The sequence below is a fragment of the Hippocampus zosterae genome, chromosome 14 (assembly GCF_025434085.1).
Source record: "Hippocampus zosterae strain Florida chromosome 14, ASM2543408v3, whole genome shotgun sequence".
In the NCBI taxonomy this organism is placed as follows: domain Eukaryota; kingdom Metazoa; phylum Chordata; class Actinopteri; order Syngnathiformes; family Syngnathidae; genus Hippocampus; species Hippocampus zosterae.
In genome coordinates this window covers 2,119,331-2,137,735 of record NC_067464.1, presented here as the reverse complement: position 1 = coordinate 2,137,735, position 18,405 = coordinate 2,119,331, and the positions used below count along the sequence as shown (strand labels likewise).

The window sequence follows — 18,405 nt, the reverse complement described above, 5'->3', positions numbered from 1 at the left end:
CAGCTTTGTCCCACTCCCACCAACAGGAAACGCCTCGCAGACACACACACACACACGCACATAGAAAGTGTTATCAAACGCGCCAATCGGAAGGAATTTGTGCTAGCCGCAGCAAGTCTCGTTGAAAAAGTTCACCATGCCACATTTTATATTTCCTTTGAACCCCCCACAAAGAAAAAAATACGCTCCAAATTGACCCTCACAAAATGGTTGCGAAAGGACTACTTTTATCTAAAATGAATCTCTTCACCTCGATTTGAATTGTGTCCATGGATGAAGATGTAAATTATATTTTACTACAAACGCACATTTAGACATTCAGTCATGTCTTATTTATCCTCTGCACGGAGCTAAATCGAGCGTACTCATGTCCGTATACTCTTATCCTGCCCCCAGGATTTTGCAAGTGTCATATAGTTTCTTGGGACATTGCATCATCAACAAATATGGCCGACTTTGCACTGTGACCTGTTTTAATGGACCTGGATGTGAATCCATCTAGTTTTGTTTTTTTTTTTTGATAGATGTAAAGTCTTCCTCTGAGTCGATGTAATATCCAGAGAGGCCCGTGTGTGTGTGTGTGTGCATGCGCACGTGTGTGTGTGTGTGCGTTTTGCATTTGTGCGCGTGTGAATGTGTGTGCCACAGTTCCGCCCTTTGTCTACTACGTTTGCAAGTTTTTACGCCGCAGAACAATGCAAAGACAACACTTTACAACCACGCTTGTGTATGCATGCGTGTGTGTGTGTGTGTGTGTGTGTGTATATTAGCACATTATATGATGTCATCTCTTGCCGGGCTAGGGTGTGGTGGGATTGAGAGGAGAGAGAGAGAGCGCGAGAGAGTGAAAACAAAGCACTTTTTTTTAGATTGGCTGCATTGCTGGTGGAGGAAGAGTGTTGAATTACTGTTTGTGTGTGTGTGTGTGTGTGTGTGTTATGTGAGTATGACACCAGTCTTGACTATGAGGTGCCGTCTGAGGGATTATTCAGAATGAACTCTCACATAGCAAACTGAAATTTTCTCATACGCACGACTGAAATGTTATCACACACACTGCTGAAAGACTTTCACACATTGCATGCTATATGGCTGTGTGTGTGTGTGTGTATGTGTGTTTGTATGACTGTTCTTGTGAGGACCACTGTGATTATAAGACCAACGTAGTGAGGACATTTTTGACAAGTGAGGACATTTAGGCCAGTCCTCACAAGTTTTTCATTCTAAAGTGTGTGTGTGTGTGTGTGTTATGTGAGTATGACACCAGTCTTGACTATGAGGTGCCGTCTGAGGGATTATTCAGAATGAACTCTCACATAGCAAACTGAAATTTTCTCATACGCACGACTGAAATGTTATCACACACACTGCTGAAAGACTTTCACACATTGCATGCTATATGGCTGTGTGTGTGTGTGTGTGTGTGTGTGTGTGTGTTTGTATGACTGTTCTTGTGAGGACCACTGTGATTATAAGACCAACGTAGTGAGGACATTTTTGACAAGTGAGGACATTTAGCCCAGTCCTCACAAGTTTTTCATTCTAAGTGTGTGTGTGTGTGTGCACTGCCACACTGCCTGGGAACGTAGAAAGAAAAGCACTTCCACAGATTAAAAAGCTCCAGATAAGAAACGGCCGGGATCCACTCCGACATTTACAACGTAGTTTGAACACCTTCCGCAAAAAGTTCACCAACTGCCTGATGCATGCAAGACGGCAGGAAACAAGAGTGAGGGGGGAAAGGAAACAGGGACTGTCGAGATTCTTTTTGCATCATAGCGAAGGAATTCACAAGTCTAGAATTTTTTTTTTTTTTTAGGTCCGACGGGATTTGGAAAACCGTTCCCAGCTGCTTTTAATTACGGCCTCTAGGGGTCGCCTCCGCGTCACTTCTGTCGGAGCAGCTGCACAAAAGGCCCACCGTGTTTTCGATTTTGACCTCAAAGCCATGACACGTATTTGTTTTTGCTATCTGCGGGATGGCCGGCGGTTGAGATCACCGCATGATGGCATTTGGAAATGGATCAAAGGCTTTAAAGGTGTTTAATGAGTCCGGCGTGTTTTTTATTATTATTATCTCGTCACAGGGAGCAAATTTCTCAAATCGGCCCGAAAGACCTTTGTCGGAATTATGCTCGAAGTCAAACAGCATTCACGTTATTAGGCCATTTTGGAGAAAATTTAAGACGTTTAAGTGCGTCTTATGGTTTGAAAATACGATACTCTCATCATTTTTATTTTATTTTTTATTTTTTTTACCGGTTGTGATCTGATTTTAACCACATCGTACATTTGTAAATAAATATGCGGCGTCAAGTGAAATCAATGACTTATTCCCTTTTTGTCCCTGACAGTCGAAGGCTCTGAGGGAGCGCTGGTTGTTAGACGGCGCTCCGGCCGAGGAGGAGACGCAGAAGCGTCTGCAGGAGGAGGAGGTGAAGACCAAAATCCTCGAGCAGGTCATTTTCAGGTCAGTGTTGAGGGGTGGGAGGGGCGGGGGCGGGGGGGGGATTTGTGTCAGGGTTGTGGGGGGTGGAGGAGGGGGTACTTGATGTATACAGTATTGCCTTGCAACAGTTCAAACAGTACACATTGAACCTTCAGTGTGTTAGCTTGCGGCTAATGCTAACAGAAGCGATGACTAGCATCTCTGTGGCTGTTGGATAACCTTTTCTACGATCTTGTGAATTATCGAGAAGCTCGTGGAACTTTTCAGCAAAATAATGAAAAGGTCATGGTCAAAGTCTGTGTGTGTGTGTGTGTGTGTGTGTGTGTGTGTGTGTGTGTGTGTGTGTGCGCATGCCCACGTGACAGGCTGGAGCAGGAGATTGAAGAACTGGAGACGGGAGTGCCAGCCAATAAGGGTGTGGCGAGAGAAAATGGAGGTATGTCTGGTTGCCACGGCGATGCGCAATTAGAGCGGAAACCATAGCAACTTCCTCATGCTGCTCCCCAAGACCGAGCGAGAGCTCTTAAAGGCCACCGATGGAACTGGTAAAAGTAGCAGCACGTTGTACTTAAATTTGAAGCTCTTGCGGGACTTTTGATTTTAAATTGTGTTAGTTTTGGTGACATTTTATTCCAGGTTTGTTAGTTTTCATTTTTCTAATATGCTTCTTTTTAGTTCAGCGCTTTTGAGTTTTAGGATTAGTTTTAGTTTTTTTTTTCTATATTCCCCCCCCCCCTCAAAACCCCCCTCATGTCTGATATTAATAAACAAAATAAAAATGAATGAGGCGGCCCGGTAGTCCAGTGGTTAGCACGTCGGCTTCACAGTGCAGAGGTACCGGGTTCGATTCCAGCTCCGGCCTCCCTGTGTGGAGTTTGCATGTTCTCTTCGGGCCTGCGTGGGTTTTCTCCGGGTGCTGCGGTTTCCTCCCACATTCCAAAAATATGCATGGCAGGCTGATTGGACGCTCTAAATTGTCCCTAGGTGTGAGTGTGAGTACGAATGGTTGTTCGTTTCTGTGTGGCCTGTGATTGGCTGGCAACCGATTCAGGGTGTCCCCCGCCTACTGCCCGAAGTCAGCTGGAATAGGCTCCTGCACCCCCCGCGACCCTAGTGAGGATCAAGCGGCTTGGAAGATGAATGAATGAATTCTTGAAAAATGAATGATACTTTTGTTGGAACTAAGTTTTCGTTTTAAAAAACTAAAGCTGTCGTTTCATGTACTATTATTATGAATGTTTATATGTTTATTTCATGTCAAAATGAAAAGGTTTTCTCAACTTTTTTTTCCTGGAATAACCTTGTCACGGGTGGATCTGCAAAATCCCGCAGTGAACAGAAGTTTTTCTTCCCTGCCCCCCCCCCCCCCCCCACCCACATCATCCCCCGACTTGCTGTCTCTACCGCCCCCTTCAGGTGAAAACGGCGTAGTGCAGACCCCAAAGAGAGAGGTGGCCGGCATGGAGGCCAAACTGCTGGGTCCAAGCCCCGAGCAGGCCAGCGCCGACAACCCCGTCACGCTCGTCTTCATGGGCTACAAGACGGTGGAGGAAGAGCAGGAGGGCCGCACGGCAACCGGGGCCGACGGGGCCGACGGCAACGTGAAGGCCGAGTTCGTGGTGATCGAGGACGGGGAGGCCAAGCTGGCGGCGGGGGCCTGCGGGGACGCGTCCACGGAGAACCAGGCGCCTCCCAACGGGAGCATGGCGGAGAAGGAAAAGGCCGAAGGGGTGGAGGAGAAGGAGAAGAAACAAAACTGCAAGTGCTGCGTGGTCATGTGAGGTGTGCGCGCGCCCGCTTGTGTGTGTGTGTGTGTGTGTGTGTGTGAGGCTGCAAGTGTGAATATGGAGGCTTGTGCGCCAACGCATGTGTCTGTTTGCAAATGTGTACTTTAGCTTCGTGTACGTGCGCGTGTGTGAGTGTGTGTGTGTGTGTGTGTGCGTGCGAGCGTCAGGACTGTACAATGCCAATTTACCACCTTTGAGAGCCAAAACAAGCTCCAGCTCCCAACAAACAAACAACAACAACAAAATAACCACAGAGACTTCAAAGTACTCGGCCTACGTTACACACGTATTTGACTTTTGGTTTCTATTGATATTTTTCTATTTTTCCGTCTATTGTATTCAGTATATCTTTGTTATTGTTTTGATTATGATTATGGGACTGTGTACTGTACTGTTTGTTGTTATTGTTGGAAAGGGAGGAAATGGCGCTAGCTCTCTGGATTGTACCACAACCCTGTCAAAGGGGCGGGGTAGGAAACCTGGAAAGCTTAAAAAAAATAAAATAAATTGAAGAAAAATAAAAAGTCATTCATAGTCCAAACAAGGCACAGACGCTTGGGAATATATATCTCTGTGTAGGCCTAGCTAACTATTTATCAGCCAATTTCATATTGCAATATTGTCCCAAGATATTATTTTGAATAGTATTTTAATATATTGATATGAAATTATGTTTTTATACAGTGTATTTATTTAATTTCATTTTATTTTTTCGGTTCTGTCTCTAATCCATCACGGCGATCACCGTTAACTTGCATGTAAGCTTTGTGTCATTAACCAGCGCCTTTTGACTAACTTGGGTAGGATTTACGCTGCAGGTCCAAGTGCCACATTGTAAGTAAACATCAACAAGTAATAATACAAACGTACCAAAATGTAAAACGTCACATTCATTGATTGTCATGAAAAAACAAAAATATTATATTTGTTCGACGGGCCTCACAACAACAACAACAACAAGAAAATAATGATACCTGAAACTGATTGGTTGTTTCTCCTCGGGCGCTACGTATCAAATTAAAGGCAACAAGATGCGTCTGATTTTTTTTTTTTTTCACAGATTATATTTACTGAGGCGGCCCGGTAGTCCAGTGGTTAGCACGTCGGCTTCACAGTGCAGAGGTACCGGGTTCGATTCCAGCTCCGGCCTCCCTGTGTGGAGTTTGCATGTTCTCCCCGGGCCTGCGTGGGTTTTCTCCGGGTGCTCCGGTTTCCTCCCACATTCCAAAAACATGCGTGGCAGACTGATTGGACACTCTAAATTGTCCCTAGGTGTGAGTGTGAGTGCGAATGGTTGTTCGTTTCTGTGTGCCCTGTGATTGGCTGGCAACCGATTTGGGGTGTCCCCCGCCTACTGCCCAAAGACAGCTGGGATGGGCTCCAGCACCCCCCGCGACCCTAGTGAGGATCAAGCGGCTCGGAAGATGAATGAATGAATATATTTACTAATATGCTCACGTTAGTACCAACCGTCGGCGATCGTTCTGCTGATGCCATATTTGGTCGTCTGCTTTTGCTGTAGCTTAGCTTTACAGTTGACATGAGAAAATTCTCACGCTACACCACCAAACCAAAAAAATGTTGCAAAAATTAAGAAAATAATGATGACGTCTTCCAAATTTGCTTGCCCGGTGTAAAATCTGGTTCCTTTTTAGTTGTTGTCATGTTTACTTTGTAGTTCAGTTGTATGAATGGCAAAACTTGGAACTTAAACAGGTGCATCGTTGCTTCTGCCATCTGGTGCAAGATAGTCGCTAGCATCGATAGATGAACAAAGATGCATTTTTCATATCCAAAATGTACCACTGAAGAGCCCTCCCCCCCCCCCCCCAAAATAAATCTGTATCGTGCCACTTGAACCATGCAGCGTCAATCCAGCCGCAGTCACGAGAGCCGCCGTTCGATCACAATATACTCCATAGACGCTTCCGTCAATACTATGTGTGGTATATCTATTTACATATTTTAATATATGTACATGAAAGTCACAGCTTTTTTGTATTATTTCAGCCGTTATGAACAAGTGAGTTGCACAGCCGCCAGAGGGGGGGGGGGGGGATAGTCGGTGTTGCCCTCGCCCTCCGAAGGAAAACTTGTAGCACTGCATGAAGCCTTGCAACTGTTTGGACCGTCACGTCACTGTTTTAGTCTGTTTTGATGTGCGCGTTCTCACCCTTTCACGTGAATGTAAAAGCAAGCGGGGATTCCGATCGGGATTTGCAGGCCCGTAAACGAGAAGAAGAAGAGGAGTCGGGCTTTGTGCAGCTCACGCTCGAGGCTTTTTGTGTCTTTATGAACCAAATAAAATCTGTTGCTATTGTAAAAAAAAGGCCTTTGTTGATTGGTTGGTGGATTTAGTACAGTCGGCTTTAATGCTTGGAAACATACCTGTGCTGTCTTTGTCCCCGTGGGCCAAATTGTTGGACCGCAGGACAAAAACAAAAAGTGGGACAGAAAGTGACTTTAATTCGCATGGTTGGAGTTTGCTTTCTCTTGGTATTTTCCGTAATAGGTCACAGTTAGAAATAGGCGTATGCGCCGTTGTGGGAATGAACACGGCCAACTTGATTCCTGGCCAATCGAAGCGACTCCTCGCATACCCTTTGAATTCAGGGCAGGTGAGGCACACGGTCAAGCCTGCGGAACCGGAAGAAGATCTACTCGAAGGAACCGCAAGATCTACACATGCGGATGCTCACTGTAAAATCTGGAGTCCATCTTCCACCCCTGATCATGCGTCTGCGTCATTCGGCCTTGTTTCACCTGCTCAAAAAGTCAGGTATGTTAGGACTGTGTCAATGGTAAATGGACAGGGGTGGGGGGGGGGGGGTTCCCTTTGCTTCTCAAAGTGCTTCACACTGCTACCTCATCTACCTCCTGATGACACGACATCAGGAGCGACTGAGGGTTCAGAGTCTTGCTCAAGGACACTTCGACATGGTCACAATGGCCGAGGAGTAACCCCCCCCACACCCCCCCAACGCCTGGAAACACTCTACCGCTGAGCCAAGGCACACCCACTTCTCCCTTTCTCGCATTCCCAAGAAGTATGGTCAATTTCTTCCATGCGGGAAGTTGGAAAGAAATTTGCATTCGTCAGGAATGACCTTGTGCATGGATGTGCAATGAGTGTTTTTCTCCAGCGTAAATATCCTTTTTTCACCCTCGGGATTCATTATATCAGGACTTAATCGTTGATATTAATTAATTGTGCATTTGAAAAAAAAAAACAACCTTGGGTTGAACGCTCATGCCTATTCCTGTCCTCCAAAATAAGAGTAAAAGTACTGTTTGTGTCACTCAAATCGGGTGAATGAGTAATGAAGAAGTGACTGATTGCTTTCATGTCACGTGACTGCAAATTGCAGTTCTTTCAATGTGCCACTAGAGGGCGTTTGTGAGTCATTCTGGAACTTGCAAAACACACTCGCCTGTCCGCGGCACTGAAATAATCATGAACTTTGGAGCTGGGTCAATTTCAGCACCAGCTGCTGTCCAGTAAAGGGCAAACATACACATTGCACCGATTTGGTTCTTTTTTGTTTGTTTTTATTTTGTTGTTGTCGAATTAAAATATAGTTGAAAGACAACAGCGCAAACCATTTTCATCACCAGATAAGCATTCATCTTCAAACTCTTGCGCGATATGGATGTGGAGCGAGGGCCTCCAAATGACATGCTCCTGGTCCTTCACCACCTAGGGAAGTCCAAAAACTTAGCAGAGAGTTGCAAAATATTGGAACTATCTCAGTTTGATACAGTGTCACAAGGTTTACAAAGATTTTAGGTGGAGAGAACCCCTTAACTTTTGTGCTGAGTTGCAGGATTTGATTCTGGCTCGGGCCTTCCTGTCTGGAGTTTGTAGGTTCTCCCGTGCCTGCGCGGGTTTTCTCCGGGTACTCCGGTTTCCTCCCACATTCCAAAAATATATGGTAACATAATGGAACACTCTAAATTGGCCCTCGGTGTGAGTGTGAGCGTGAATGGTTGTTCCCGGCAAATGGCTGGCAACCAATTCAGGTGCCCCCCCCCCCACCACCACCACCATTGCCCGAAGATAGCTGGGATAGGCTCTGGCATGACCGTGACCTTTGTGAGGATAAGTAGATAAGAATATGGATGGATGGATGGATGAATGAATTGACATACGGTATCTAGGTTTGATAACAGGAAACACCGATTGAAACTACGGAAGCGTATTACATTCTCTTGGAAAAAAAAAATTCCCAGTATTTTGGGGCTATGTTTTTTGGACTACAGTATCTGGTGATGTTGTTTGTGTTTCATTGATTTTGAACCATGACCATTCTTCAGATAATTTTTCCGGGTTTTTTTGTAATGTATTTTTCGGTCTTTTGATTCTTTTTTATGACAGGGAAAAAATACACAGTACAGAGAAAAATACCTCTTATCACCAGAGAGAAAATGCTTTCCCCCCACCCCCCAAAAAAGAACAAAACCCCAAAATACATTACTCAGAAAAAAATGATACTTTTTTTAAAGTGAATGCGTTATGTTTTTGGGGTATTGCAAATTAATGTCTCATTTGACGACGTCAATCAAAACCAGCTGGTGTTCCCAATATTTTGGCCGATGAGTGGAAATTTGCCGCGGCCTTGTTTTTTTTTCATTCTCCCGCCCCCTTCAACATAACTGATGGCCGTTATGACCAATAGAAGTGCTGGTCGCCTTTAATCCCCGCCTTCTCCGGCCTGTTGGAGGCGAGCTGACTAATCAGCGCGCGCCTGCGCGCGTTCAGCCATTTTGTAAGAAAATCAAGCAAGTCTGCCGCCCTACCTTCGCCTCAGACCTGCAGTTTTTTTCTTGTGCAATGGACGGGTGAGTTGTAAACGCAACCGCTTCCGCGACGCCGTTTTCCGCGAGTAAATCCTCCGCGCGCTCACACCTACGGGCGCCTCGCGGCGTCCTCGTCGTCGCTTTTTTTGTGTTTCGCTGGCGAAAGTTGTTACTTAAATTTACTTTTTTCCCCCCCTTTTCTTCCTCCCCTCCGCCTCCTCCTCCTCCGCGGACGCTCACCCAAACATGCAACAGTTAGCTGCTAGCCTAGCCGTTAACCTCCGCTAGCCGTCGTCAAGTTATGGAAAAAAATGGTTCATTTATTTTCCCGTGAAGACTTTTCGCAATCTTGTTGGTGGATATAGCAGGAGGGCAGTAGTTCATAATGTGGTTGCTTAAGCTATACTGGTATTTCTTTCCGTCTATTTTTTTTTTAACGAGCGAGTTAAGTTGGGGCAGGTCGAGCTAAAGCAACGTGTCTCATTTCCGCATTCATGTTTTGTGCGGGGAGTCAGGGCCATGTTGAAAGCAACCGATGTCTTCGCCTCCCAACATTTCGCCTTGATTCAATCCCAGGGACTTTTTCAACCGCCGGGGGGGGGGGAGCCATATCAAACCACAGTAAGGCGACTTTATGGCGTGGCGTTTGTTCGTCGGATGGGGGTGGGGGGTGCTTCTAATTCGCCCGCAGCATCTTCTTGTGTTATTTTTCTAACCCCCCGCCCCCCACCTTCCTTCGTCGATCACCTGAATTCGACAGTTGGAATGGTGTTCGTGTCTTGTTTGTTCGTGTTCAGTGTACCCGGAGTGTGCTCACTTGACTCTTTTTCACGATATGTTCTCTGCGTACTCGAGCGCTGAAAGTTTGCGTTTGTCTTCTTTTCCTGTAACTTCACAGCCGCCTTGACGCTGACTTGTACCCTCTGGGATCCGGCTACGTCCCTGAAATTGAGTAAGGAGGTTTTCTTTCTTGCGGTCCCCTTGTTCAAGAATTTGGTATTACTTTACATTTGCGCTCAATTTCCCGCTGACGGCCTTCTTGTTTTGTCTTTTTTTCACAGCAGTGTCCATGACATATCAGTTGGCACAAAGGTAAGCATCGTTTGTCTTATTTTCTTTCATTGTAACTGCTTTTATCCATGGGAAGGGAGATTATGTGGGGGGGGGGGGGGGGGATTTTGCTTTATTACCCGCGTTATGAAGTCTTGTTTCTTGTGTAATTGTTGAAGGTGCCTCCTAAAAGGATTGGTTGACCTAAATACATGCCCAAAAGCTCCACAGATGTACCTCCGAGACTCAAAGTCAGTTGTTTACGTGTACTTTGTGAACGGTCGATGGCGTGAAGAAGCCTTGCGGACACTGGGAAAGACTTGGCTTGTCCATTTGCGCCAGCTTCTCCCCTGTAATTATGAAAGTGCTGTCGAAAGCCGTTTTGTTGCGGTTGCGACGGCAATCATCGCTCATGACGTCCGATCTGGTATGCGGCGGTTGGCCGTCAACGGCGCAGCTATTTTGAAAATGAATCTTCCTGTTTATTCGTCGTGTTCTCTGGGAGCATTTTCAACTCCCCTTGGACTTGAGAGTATTGTCTGGGCCATAACTTTAAAATAAAAAAAACGGCTTGAATCTTAAAAGTCTTGTTTAATCTCTCGGCAGCAATCGTCGTTTTTAGGGCGGATGTTCAAAGACTTTGCCGCAAACATCAAAGGACCACAGTTGTTGGTCAGTCTGGGCCAATGCGACTTTGCTACGCTTTATCTCTCTGTTCCGTAAAAGCACCTGGGGGAACGGGATAGCGTGGATGGCATGACTGGAAGCAATGTGGAGCCATTGTTTGGCAGGCCAAAGGTCTGCGTGTCTGTTTGAACAAGTCACCAGGTACATGCCTTCGACGGGGGGGGGACAAAACCACTCCCTCTCTCCTTCCAGCCCAGCCTGTTTTTCAACATCGTCTCCCTAATGGCCGGATACTCCACTTGTGATAAATAAGTGTTTGCGACGCTCGCCGACTGTGCCCCGCTTTGCTGGAATCTTTGTAATTATTCGTCTGGGGAAGAGCGTCTGGAATTCCACGGTCACATTCCAAAGCCGCCCTCCTCCCCCAAAGTCCCCCTGTTGAGACTCCTCGCCCCCTCCCATTCACCGCAATGGCAGATGATTGGGGGGGGGGGGGGAAACATGCGCATACCTGCACCTCGCCATCGTTTTACTACCTTACTCCAAAGTCCAAATGTTTTTTTTTTGTTTTTAGCGCTAAACAAAAAAAGACGAGTAGGTTCTTTAAGAAGCGGTCAAACGGCCTGCCGTTCAAATGTTCCATTTTGAGTGGAAGCCGCAAAACATGTTGAGGAAGTGAGCCAGTCATGCGTCACCATTATCTGAATGTCTATTTAGCCGTCAGTGCCGCGAGAGAGGGAGAGAGAGAGAGAACGACGGGCTCATCTAGTGCAATTATGTTAGTCTTGAACGCCCCCCCCCCATCCAACCCCCCAAAAGAAGCATTGGTTTTGCTTTTACGCATATTGTAGCTTCTCAGCTCTGTTGGTTATAATTAGAATGAGGGAAATACCATGAAGCGTGTAATCATGAAGTCCTCATCAGGGAGTTAACTAGAAGCCAGGAAGCAGGCCTGGTCTTGCTGCTGCTCTTCCTGTTCACCCCCCCTACCCCCATCCCCGGTTCTGTTGAGTGATGGCGTGACGTCATCTGCCCACAACGAGTCAGGCCGGAGCCTTGTCCTCGATTTTTTTTTTTTTTTTTTTTTTTTTTTTTTTTCATGGCCAGATTTCGTTTTTTTTTGGTGCTATCTAATACCGCAGTCGTGTACAATGTACTGTTTTGAATGGTTGAATGGTAAAATCAAAATATGTGGAGCCCACTCCTCGGGTCTCGGGACCAGCGGTGTCCTCGCTCAGTTTGACCCCCGGCGTGAGTCATTTTCCAAATTGTCAAAACGGGGGAGGAAATCCACAGAGTTGTTTAATTTCCATCAACCCAGGTTGTCAGGAACAGCAATAATGTTTCCGGGTCAAAATGACCCAAGATTGTTTTATCCGAAACGTGTCGGAAATGAAAAGCAATATTGGTTGCCTTCATTATTACCTGAAAGTAATGCATTACCGCGATCATGCCATTTGTCATTTTTTTTGAGAGGATAAGACAAGAGGATGCCAAGTGGAACTTTAAAATGGCAATACTATTTTTTGCTACTTTTAAAATGGGTCACTTTGACCCTCTGCGGGACAAGAGGGTTAACTCAACTCATGCGAAAGGAAGCCAGCACAATGTTTGTGCCTTGTCGATGTGATCACACGGGCTAAATACTGAAAAAAGTAGAACGCGTGGTGAGACGTGGGCCAAAGGAGTAAGGCGAGATGTGCGTGTTTTTTTTTGGGGGGGGGGTAGGTGTCCAATTTGATGCCTGGCCACCCGTTGGCGGAGGTATTGCGTGTCCGGGAACCTCCCACCTTGTGCAACGCAAAGGCTATGTCGGGTTCACCGGCCATGAAAACAATGCTCGCGAACCCGTGCGACCGGTTCCGTTTTTAGAACAACTGCGAGGCCCTCTTGAAATCCGGCGAGTCCTCAGGGGGCTTCCATATGTTTACGCTCTGCCACATAACAATGCCCCCCAGTCTCATCCGGAACAGGACCTTCATTCATTGTGGGCCCCCGTTGTGGAGCTTAGTCCACTGAGCCACTTCTTGTGACTGCCGTACTTCATTATCGCCGGGCCATGTGAGCAACATTGAGTGTTGGGGATGGACTGGGGGGGGGGGGGTGGAGAGTTGGGAGGCTATCACCGTCTTTCCAGTTGAGATGGCGTCGACTTGCGTTTCCCTTCGAATACCCGGTTGAGAGTGCCGAATGGCAGGAAGTGTTTTGAAAACGTCGCCGCTGGTCACCAGAGTGGTTGTCTACGCGTAACGATAAAGGCACGTTCCGAAGTTGCTAATGACTTCGCAAACGCGTTATTTGTATGAGGAACACACCTAGGTCATTAGTATGAAACTAAAACAAAAATCCTGGCTAACGCGCCTGCACAAACTAGTTTGCTGGGTGCGATTGTTAACTCAAAACGTCAGACGTCGGGGATCGTCGTAAAAGGAACGACGCCGATACCTACCGTACCAGTTTTTGTTGCTTCCTTCCTGAAGCCGATACGCGAATGTATGACCTGTGTTGCAACGTGCGCCTTTTTGAACGCGACTCCTTCGTGCACCTGGAAAATCATCTTTAGTGGTGACGAGAAACAAAAAAAAAAAAAGAGAACTTAAGGCGAACAGGAGAATCTGGCCCGTCGTGTCAAATGACAAAGCCGAGTCGTCTCATTGTTGGCGGCCAGTCGAGGTTTTGCGTTTCTCGGGTTACAGTACGTCTTACCTTGGCACACAATGGTTGGGTAACATGAGAGCCGCGCTCGCCACCTGCACTCCTGGCGCTTGTCGTTCCCCACATTAAAGCAAGCCTCTTTTCTTTCTTTTCCTACAGAGGGGATCTGACGAACTCTTTTCTTCCTGCATATCCAACGGGCCCTATATCATGAACTCAGGTAGGGGGGTTGCCATGGAACGTTTGTGTGTGTGTGGGGGGGGGGGGGGTCGGCTCTCATTTAAGTGCTTGCCTTGTCTGTGTTGTATGTGTTGCCGCGGCGACCGATCCATTATTCAGGAAGGCCTAGAGACGCCTTTTCACTCCCCCTGATTGTATCTGTCTCTGGTCCTCCCTGCCCCGCCCCCCTTTGCAGCCAATGGCAACGACAGCAAAAAATTCAAGGGTGACGTCCGCAGTCCCGGTGTTCCGTCACGCGTCGTTCACCTGCGCAAGCTGCCCAGCGACATAAATGAGGCCGAGGTCATCGGGCTCGGTTTGCCCTTTGGGAAAGTCACCAATCTGCTGATGCTGAAAGGGAAAAACCAGGTAAGGGGGCCTTAAAAATATGTGCGCCGTGTCTTTTAAGTTGGCAATGAAACGCGTTTGTCGTGAGCGTCGTTTAATTTTTCCTGTTTTTTTTTAATGCACTTGTGCTTCTCCCATTTCCACCCCACAGGCGTTCCTGGAGCTGAACAGCGAAGAGTGTGCTCAGACCATGGTGAGCTACTACTTGTCCGTGACGCCCGTCATCAGAAACCACCCCATTTACATGCAGTACTCCACCCACAAAGAGCTGAAGACGGACAACTCCCCCAACCAAGTGGTGAGGCGCGCGCGAGCGCGAATGCTTAATGGGTTTGCTTTCGATTCGCTAAGCGCACCTCAAATAGCTCGCGTGCTAAGTAATGCATCTGGTTTGCCCCCCCCCCCCCCCCCCCCCTTCAGCGCGCCCAGGCCGCTCTGCAGGCCGTCAACGCTCTGCACGGCGGCGGCGGGATCGCCGGCATGGCCATCGCGGCGGACGCCAGCGGCCTGGTGGGCGCCGGCGCTCAAAGTCCCGTCCTGCGAGTCATCGTGGAGAACCTCTTCTACCCGGTCACCTTGGACGTGCTGCACCAGGTGCGCGGAGCCGGGGCGTCGCTTGCCCACCGGGCATTTGAACAAATAGGCAGGCCTGCTTTTAACATGCGCGCTTTTCTCCTCTCCCCCCCAGATATTTTCCAAATTCGGCACAGTGCTGAAGATCATCACATTTACAAAGAACAACCAGTTCCAAGCGCTCATCCAGTATGCGGACGCCATGATGGCCCACAATGCCAAAGTAAGAGTTGGTCCAACCAAGGTGGCAGGGAGGGGCTCACTTTATAGCCTATGGGATTTAATGATGGGAGATTATCCATGATTGTTACTTAATTGGTTTAAAAATGTAAGGGTTTTCTTAAAATATGGGATTTAGCAGCAAACGTATCTGTTGATCAATGCGACAGGCGAAACAAATGCTTCTCCACTAGATGGCGGAAGACACACAATACAACGCGGCGCAAAGAGTTAGCATTCACACAATGGTGCTATTGCCTGCACGGCTAGTATGTTGGAGATTAATTCAGACCGTTTTTAATTCAGTGTAAAATATTTGCTTTGACTCAATAGAATTTCGTCAACACTCTTATTAGATAATGTCCCGTGTTTGCGCATTAATGAATGTTGGGTTCCCCGCAAAACTCGGTCGCGCCTCATGAAATGTAAGGGGGAACGTCCATCCATTTTCTAATCCTCATTAGGGTCGGGGTTGTGCTGGCGCCTATCCCAACTGTCTTCGGGCAGTCGGTGGGGGACACCCTGTATAGGTTGCACGCCAATCGCAGGGCACACATTGACGAAAAACCATTCACACTTACACTTGGGGACAATTTAGAGCGTTCCATTAACCTACGGGGGATGTTTTTGGAATGTGGGAGGAAACCGGAGTGCCCGTAAAAAAAAAAAAAAACACCCACACAGGGAGGGTGGCGCCGGAATCGAACTCGGCACTGTGAGGCCGATGTGCCTTCCACCTAAGGGGCAAAAAAAAAGTGGCAGTTTTGCTGACCCACAAGAAATTCCGAGTGTATGTCAGGGCACACCACTTAAATCATCCTGACTTTTTTTTGGTCATTTTTATTTGGTCGCAGTGTCTAGACGGGCAGAACATCTACAACGCCTGCTGCACGCTAAGAATCAGCTTCTCCAAGCTCACCAACCTGAACGTCAAGTACAACAACGACAAGAGCAGGGACTACACCCGCCTGGATCTCCCCACCGCCGACAGCCAGGCCGCCCTGGACCACCAGACCATGGCAGCTGCTGCCTTTGGTAAGGCGGCGACGATTCGTTTGAATTATTTGAATACATTTCCAAATGCAGGACGATGTGTCTGACGTTTCTGCGGTACAAAACGTGAAGCCCAGGAGGAGTGATTTCTAACCTTTGAGAAGTAAAAGTAAAACAATGTGGTTACCCAAGTGTGCACACCCTCTAATGAGGCTGTTTTCATAAGAGTGGCATTCAAACGAGTGTTAAGTCAAAGTGGGCACACGCCTGCCGCCATTTGAAGGAACACCAAATAAAGTTGACGTCTGTTGTAGGCTTCACTTCTCCAACATTCCTGGAAAATCCTAATGTCTCATCACTGGTGAGATATTTTTAGAACGGTGCAGGCCACTCATGTGCGCTTTGGAGTGGCTCCCCGTTGCTAGGAACTGTATAGGTGTGTTGAAAGTCATTAAAAGACTGCCTCCACCCCACAGCTGCACCAGGTATAATATCCGCCTCCCCGTATGGAGGCGCACATGCATTCCCGCCTGCCTTCGCCATCCAGCAAGCAGGTCAGTGCAGTCTCTTTACTCCAGCATCTTCTCTGGATTGGCAATTTGTACGATAGTACCTTGTTTTTTTTTTTTGTTTGTTTTTGTACCCGTTTGCTCCTCTTTTAGGTCTTGCAATGCCCGGCATCCCCAGCGCCTTGGCCTCTCTGGGCGTCGGGCACGGCAGCATGGCCGCGGCGGCGGCCGCCGCTAGTCGCCTCAGCCTGGCCGGGCTCGCTGCCGCCAGCGGACACAACGTCCTGTTGGTCAGCAATCTGAACCCGGAGGTCAGTACACACTTGGCAAGGCTTTCTGAGCAGGCCGCACGCATGTTTGTGTGGCAGGCTGCTCAATGTCGCCCCCTGCAGGTGATCAGACGAGCTGGAGAGCAGCCGAAACTTTCAAGAGATGATTTAAAAAAAAACAGGCCATTTTGGTTAAAAGCACTTCTCTTTTCGGACCTCTTGTTTGTATGACCAAACCTGCTGCATCTCTGACCTGCCACTTTGCTCACTGTCAATTTTAAGTTTATTCAAGTACACTAACTTCTTGTTTTTGTTTTAAAAAAAAAATCCAAAACATTCCATATCTTCATTTTTTTGTCCATAAGTTGAAATCATCCTTGAGTTGTTTGGAGAGACAATATTACTTTTTTTACTGCTTACAAATGCGTCTCTAGGGCTCCCCCCCCCCTTTTTTTAATTTTGTTTAGCATCTGCTGAATTACTCGCATATCACTTGTGTTTCATCATTGTTTTGGGAAAAGAGAAAAAGATGATGGCTAATTTAAAACTGTTTCAACCGCTAAGTGTAAGTGCAGCGTGTGATTTAAAAGTACATATTGTCTCTGCCTTTTTCTGTATTTCATTGTTAATCTTTTTTCTCTTCTTTTTCTCCTAGTGTTCCCCATAGTGACAGTGCATTTTAATTTAGCCAGTTCTACTGTCTGAAGCACTACATTTCTTTGTGTATACTGACCTTGTTTTTTATTTTTTACTTCCTTTCTCTCTCCCCCCTCCTTTTTTTTGTTTTACACCCCCCCCCCTTTCCCTGTCCAATCCCGCCCCACTTATACTCTTGCCAACTCACTGCACGGCCAATGATCAATTACACCCTCGCCTCCTGTTTTATTTTTTATTTTTGCTCCCCCTCTGCCATCCCCCCCCCCAAAAAATGGCCATTCAAATTGGATACCGCTGTCAAATAAATAATCACAATCATTACCACCCCCAATCGCCCCCCCACCCAACTGATTTTTGCCCCGAATATCCACATTCACACTGCCTCCTCCTCCTCCTCATCCACCACCTCATCATCAACTCCCTCCTCCTCGTTCTCCTCCTTGACCTCTCTCCATTCTCTCCTTCCACCATGGTACTGTGGCCTTCCCGTGGACCTTGCTGCCTGTGGCCTGCGGACATGTCCCGACTCCACTCCACTGTCCTCCACTCCTCGCCTCTTTTCCCCTGTACCCTGACCCCCCCCCTCCCCTCCCCCGTCCCCTGTCCCCGCCCTCTCCCACCCTTTTTTGGCCCCGCTGCTCCCCCTGCTGTCTCTAAAGAGCGTTACGCCACACTGCCTCTTTATTCTTTTCGGTACGTTATCATCCTTTCATCTCCTTTTTTATTACTACTGTTACCTGGCAAGGTGGGCATGTCTTGGTCTCGTATTATTTTGGCTTTAAGTTTGATTTGATTATCTTGGACGCCGATGGCTTGTCGTCTGCCAAGCCAAGGGAGGGGTGGGGGGTTATTTGTCTTTGTGTGTGTGAGTGCGAAAGATCTGGTTTTGGATGACATGGGGGGGGGGGGGGTTGAGAGACATGGAGGCTCGGTGTGCTCAGACCTGCAGCATTTAATTTTTAAACAGCTGCTGTTCTTGAAAACACTTTTTTTTTCTTTTTCAAAAGAGCAGCACCCTCAGTGGAAATGTGTGTGGTGGCTTCTCTGAGGACAAGCTGCTGCTATAATTGGTTTCTGCATTTTTTTTTTGCAGCGGGGGGGGGGGATTACAAGTGGCAATTAAAAAAAAAAATCCGAAGCAGCAGGGAAAAAAAATCAAATGCTGCAGCTCAAAAGTTGACGTGAGACCCCTGGGATGATGTCCTTTGTAGTTCCTTCAGTGTTGATTTATGCATGTGTAGTTTTACTCCTGC

General features: G+C 47.3%; 3 protein-coding genes and 1 long non-coding RNA gene across 22 annotated transcripts in view; 3 read left to right on the top strand and 1 right to left on the bottom strand.

The window, feature by feature from the left end:
* The window catches only part of palm1b (paralemmin 1b), an 84,316-nt gene extending 77,751 nt beyond the window's left edge, over positions 1-6,565 (top strand). Inside the window, exons 4-6 of one of the 4 annotated variants that reach the window (XM_052085602.1) lie at positions 2,355-2,470; positions 2,815-2,885; positions 3,866-4,456. In XM_052085602.1, the coding sequence (XP_051941562.1) occupies positions 2,355-2,470; positions 2,815-2,885; positions 3,866-4,230 (552 nt within the window). In that variant the 3' untranslated portion in view covers positions 4,231-4,456. Of the gene's footprint in view, positions 1-2,354; positions 2,471-2,814; positions 2,886-3,865; positions 4,457-5,054 lie in introns of those variants that run through there. The other 3 variants (XM_052085601.1, XR_007966461.1, XM_052085603.1) reach the window with 3 other exon arrangements.
* Positions 1-18,405, top strand: part of efna2a (ephrin-A2a) — a 120,926-nt gene that overhangs the window by 33,405 nt on the left and 69,116 nt on the right. The window lies entirely within an intron of this gene.
* LOC127614350 (uncharacterized) overlaps positions 1-18,405 on the bottom strand; it is a 130,023-nt gene that overhangs the window by 71,507 nt on the left and 40,111 nt on the right. The gene's annotated exons all lie outside the window — the stretch shown is intronic.
* Positions 1-18,405, top strand: part of ptbp1a (polypyrimidine tract binding protein 1a) — a 76,022-nt gene that overhangs the window by 55,103 nt on the left and 2,514 nt on the right. For 4 of the 16 annotated variants that reach the window (XM_052085564.1, XM_052085553.1, XM_052085549.1 and 1 more), the window contains 9 exons: positions 13,525-13,585; positions 13,781-13,953; positions 14,084-14,230; positions 14,353-14,526; positions 14,621-14,728; positions 15,579-15,759; positions 16,194-16,271; positions 16,380-16,537; positions 17,812-17,845. In XM_052085564.1, coding sequence (XP_051941524.1) covers positions 13,525-13,585; positions 13,781-13,953; positions 14,084-14,230; positions 14,353-14,526; positions 14,621-14,728; positions 15,579-15,759; positions 16,194-16,271; positions 16,380-16,537; positions 17,812-17,845 — 1,114 coding nt within the window. Of the gene's footprint in view, positions 1-8,947; positions 9,076-9,931; positions 9,986-10,094; positions 10,126-13,524; positions 13,586-13,780; positions 13,954-14,083; positions 14,231-14,352; positions 14,527-14,620; positions 14,729-15,578; positions 15,760-16,193; positions 16,272-16,379; positions 16,538-17,811; positions 17,846-18,405 lie in introns of those variants that run through there. The other 12 variants (XM_052085551.1, XM_052085562.1, XM_052085546.1 and 9 more) reach the window with 7 other exon arrangements.